Below are 4,746 nucleotides of genomic sequence, written 5' to 3' on the forward strand. Positions count from 1 at the left end.
AGGGTCTCGGTTTCTTGGTCCTCGTGCCGGTCATGACCCAAGATAGGGAGATGGGGTCATGACATATTCTTACCTTCCATTTATGTTTATAATTATCATAATTTATTTTAAGTTGATTATGACATTTGTTACACATTCTATATTAGATGTTATGCATTTTTATCTTTATAGTCACTTGTTTATTAATATAATTTTTAAAAAATTATTTTTGTAACTTTAATGATCACAATAAATAGAAAAAATATAGAATTAAAAAAAACAAAGAAAATGATTAAACAGATTAATAAGTAAATAATATGATTAATATTTTTATTTATTTATTTATTTCAATAGTATGAAAATTTTGAAGATATAACTCATCCATGTACTTGCATCATTAGCAAAACACATATATCACTAAAATTTATTCATCTATTAAGAAAATTTGAACCTAGTCACCACACTAGCTTTGTGCAAGTAATTTAATTTTACAACATCCACATATCTTTTTTATCACCAAACGGTCAGTATGAAGTTTTTTCTTGGTAATTGAATGAGGAAACTATTTGGTTTCAAAATAAAGATTTTCATGTTGATAAAGCCTTGTTTCGATTGTGAGAAGAAGAAATTAAAATTCTAAGTCTTAAAACTCGAGTTTCACCATAGGTTATTTTGTTGGGTTTTTATTATGATTGCTATTTATACAACTATAGAAAAAAAATTAAAATTTTCATTTACAATCTTTCCATTTAAACCATCGAAGTTAAGCTTAGGATAAAAAAAGGATATCAAATCTTGAACCTACGTCTATTTCTTATTACCATTCCACCATTGAAGTTAAACTTAAGAAAAGAAAGATATTAAATCTTGAACCTATGTCTATTTCTTACAAGGTGATTAGTTATTTACTATCCATAAACTAGTTTCATCTCTACATAGTAAATTGTATGTTATAAGCGTCAATGCTAGCACATTAACTCTTATCTTGCATTATAACTAGACCTCCAATTAATATATTTCCATGTTGCTAACGGTATTTTTTAATTTATAGTAATAATAGTAAACCATTTATTGAAAGACTAATCTTTATGATAATGTAATTTTCACGAGAAATCATAATTTTCTAATTTTCAACAAAGTACACTTTTGTTGATAAGGGTTTTAAAATATTTTTATAAGATGTCCAATAATTACCCATCAATTAAAAGCTCATAGTTGAAAAGTTGAGGGTTAATTTCCACTTAACATATATATATATATATATATATATATATATATATATATCCAAATGAAGAGAAAAGAAAGTGATAAAGTGGGGTAAAAAAAGAATAAAACAACCTTGTATGAATTATATTTAAATAAATTCAAATCATATTTTTGTCTAATAAAAATTGTTAAATGTTATGTATTAACTTGAGGATTTTAGGAAGTACACGCTAATAATACCTTTTTCTCTAAGCTACATTAAATCCATGATAGGGTCACGTGCTAACATATGAACTCAAAAATTAACACGAGGATGTGGTAATGCTGGAATCTAAAATTTATGCCGACTTTGATGAAAAAACAGTTGTGGAGAGAACAGTATTTTGAAATAGCTAACCCTTAGACCAAGTAGGGATAGCAAAGGGACAGACGGCCATTAAGAAGCTTTAATTTGGAACTTTCAAAAGGATTGATGAGAGAAGTTATAGAACACATAGCATAAAAGGAAAGCTAGTCGAATCTAGTCTTAGGACTCGATTGACATCTAACTACTATTTTTTTATTATTATAATATGGTAAATCAATATTAATTCTGACGACTATCAGTATTAATGGAATTTTAGCCTGACATCTCTGACATTTAAACATGAAGGAACTGCTTTTAATATTATTAATTTATCTTAATGATGTGGTATAAATTTATTATTTATGATTTGATTTATGATTATAAATTTTTCTTGTAAAGTGTGATTATTGCGTAAAATAAATTAATAATGTTTTTTTTAATAAGAGAAAGAGATTTAAAGTTTACTTTATAAATAGAGAAATTATATATCAATTAGTGAATCAAATACTCAAATATTAAAAAAAAATTTTATTTATAAGTTAATAGAAAAGTAGGTTAGATTACGTAGCATCACTCTGCTTCTTTACATTTGTCTCGTAAAGAATTATGGAATCTTGATAATCCAGTCCTTCTTATCTTCAATTTGGCCTGTTTGAATGCCAACGAGAGTTGAGCCTAATTCTTGGCAAATGGAGCATTCACCCACTTTGAATTGAATCCTGTAGCACATGCTAATAGATGTAAGGTAATTCTAGCAAGAGAAAGGGATGTTTTCATTTTATCAGTCCTTTTCTTTTTGATTGAGCAAAAATAGGAAAAAGTATTTGGTAGTAATCACCTTCTGCCCGTGTATGTAACGCTACCGACTGAAGCAACACCCACAGCAGTCCCAGTGCAAAAAACTTCATCAGCATCTATCAATTCGTCCACTGATATAGCTCTTTCCTCAACCTGATCATCGAATTCAAGAAGTATTTTCCTCTTTTATATGGTTTTGCATATTTTCAAAGGTGCTAAGCTGTGTAAAAGTTTTGAGTTAATTATGTTACCTGCAAACGAAAAAGAATCCGAGGATGAGAGGTGGCTTGGAGAGCTTATAATTCAGTAATGAACCTAGGATGTCGAAATGACAATATTGACAATTACAATCAAAAGAAGACAACTTATTCTAGATATTTTTAAGCAAGAAAAAGAAAGGCAAGTTGTCGGACAAGGGAATTATGGAAGATAGTTGAAATAAGTAACATCAAAGTAACAAACGAAAGAACAGAACAAGCAGCCGCCGAGTCAATGAAGAGACTGAGCTTTATTATGTGCACAAATTAGCCACCTGATAACCAAGATCATTCGCAATGTCGATAATGCTTTTACGAGTGATTCCAGGAAGAATAGTCCCACTTGTAAGAGGGGTTGCAATAACATTCCCCTGCAAAGATTGAAACATGAGGTTAATGATTTTATGAGAATGACGTTTGTTATATATCTCACTCCTGTTTTGCTCTTGGTAGATTACATTTTTCTCTCCATTGTCCAACTTCTTCTATTCGATCAGGCAGCAAAACAGGGACAAGTGTCTAGGGTGTTGGACATTTAAAAATTGACATTAAAAGAAAATCTGATCTGAAGTTATACCTTGATAATGAAAATGTTGGAAGCCGAGAGTTCCTCCAAATATTTCTTATTTACTGAGTCAAGGTACAAAACATCAGAAAATCCCTGGCTTTTTGCTCTGATTAGTGCTTTCATAACCTACAAATAAACTCAGAGAAACCTTGACATCCTTTCAATTAACCTGGTATGCTTATACAAAGTTATTAAAGATGGAAAGTAAACAATGGCCCTCACCGGCGCATAATTTGAAATAGATTTCACTCCTCCAGCTCCACCAGGAGAGGCACGAATTAATTCTTCTTCAACATATAAGTTCAAAGGTGCATTACCTTGCTGTATCAACAATTTAGTATAATTCATCTCACATTTGACGTTAAAGCTGAGATTAATTATATTTAAAAAAATAAAAAAATCAAACACCACCTTGAAATAGTTGCCAACAGGGGAAGCATATGTGAGGAACATGTATTCAGGGGCTGGAGTAATGCCCAAAACAGGACCGCTTCCTATGAGCAAAGGTCTAATGTAGAGGGACCCTTTTCTTGATGGAGGAACCTGCTCAATCTTGCCAATGAGTTTAATCAAAAAGAAAGAAGAAAAGGGTACTTAGAGAAGAATAGACTGGGAATTCAATTTCCTCTGTTTCAAAGTTGAGGATGATTACCCAACGCTTATTAGCAAGAACAGTTTGTTTCACTGCCTCGATAAACTGATCAATGGATGGAGAGGGCATACACATTCTTTCAGCACCAATCTTCATGCGGATGGCATTTTGATCAAGACGGAAGAGAAGCAGGCTCCCATCTTCTTTCCTGTTTGCTTTTATACCTTCAAAAATACCCTGGATATGATAATTTCATGCAATAACTACGATGTGTTTAGACGTGTCAAAGTTTATAGTTTAATGAAGAACAAACGAAGTCAGTTCCAGTTGTAGATCTCGTCATTGGAAAGATTTATCAGGTTGCCCTGTCCTATCCGGCCTTGAGGTGTATATAAAAATAACTTAATTTTATATTTTGATTTGTATGTTAATGATTTTTTGATTAGAACTAACATGAGAGATTGTTTAGATTATAAAATCAAATCGAATAAACTATGCCTTACTTCATGCAAACTATACTAATTTCAAAGTTAATTGTCATTCTTAGAAAGATCTAGTACGTGCTTTTTGCTTACAATTGCAATTAATGCGAACGACTGAAATAGGTACAAATTTTTATTCTGTTCGAATTTGGTCCAATTACGTAATGAATCTCCATATATATTACAAAAAAAAAAGAAAGAAAGAAAAGCTAGGCTGAAGCTTCAAGCTTGCTTACCTGTCCATAATTTAAGACTCCTGCTGAAGGGTTGAATTCAATGTTCCTGTAGCGACTAAGCTGTCCTTGGGCAAAATTTTCATCTTTCGAACATTTCATGATGTACATAAAATCAGTTTGCACCGGACTAAATCCAAGATTATCCCAATCCATGCCAGCATTCTCATCATCTCTGAAGGCGTCCATCAAAGACCAAGAGCCACAAGCACAAGGAAATTAAGTAGATTAAGATTAATTAGTTCAAAAATGTTATTTTTAGTATGGTTTTTAAGGGGGTTGGAC

The 4,746-nt window shown here is 31.4% G+C and overlaps 1 protein-coding gene across 2 annotated transcripts in view; it reads right to left on the reverse strand.

The window, feature by feature from the left end:
• Positions 1-2,124: 2,124 nt before the first annotated feature.
• LOC110416622 (branched-chain-amino-acid aminotransferase 2, chloroplastic-like) overlaps positions 2,125-4,746 on the reverse strand; it is a 3,055-nt gene continuing 433 nt past the window's right edge. Inside the window, exons 3-10 of one of the 2 annotated variants that reach the window (XM_021428649.1) lie at positions 4,465-4,636; positions 3,807-3,983; positions 3,566-3,697; positions 3,377-3,475; positions 3,164-3,280; positions 2,862-2,957; positions 2,370-2,482; positions 2,125-2,250 (exon numbers count right to left, since the gene is read on the reverse strand). In XM_021428649.1, the coding sequence (XP_021284324.1) occupies positions 2,136-2,250; positions 2,370-2,482; positions 2,862-2,957; positions 3,164-3,280; positions 3,377-3,475; positions 3,566-3,697; positions 3,807-3,983; positions 4,465-4,636 (1,021 nt within the window). In that variant the 3' untranslated portion in view covers positions 2,125-2,135. Of the gene's footprint in view, positions 2,251-2,369; positions 2,483-2,580; positions 2,645-2,861; positions 2,958-3,163; positions 3,281-3,376; positions 3,476-3,565; positions 3,698-3,806; positions 3,984-4,464; positions 4,637-4,746 lie in introns of those variants that run through there. The other variant, XR_002445177.1, reaches the window with a different exon arrangement.

Source organism: Theobroma umbraticum, unplaced genomic scaffold (genome assembly GCF_002168275.2).
Source record: "Theobroma umbraticum cultivar Fairchild unplaced genomic scaffold, ASM216827v3 scaffold_51.0, whole genome shotgun sequence".
NCBI classification, from domain to species: Eukaryota; Viridiplantae; Streptophyta; class Magnoliopsida; order Malvales; family Malvaceae; genus Theobroma; species Theobroma umbraticum.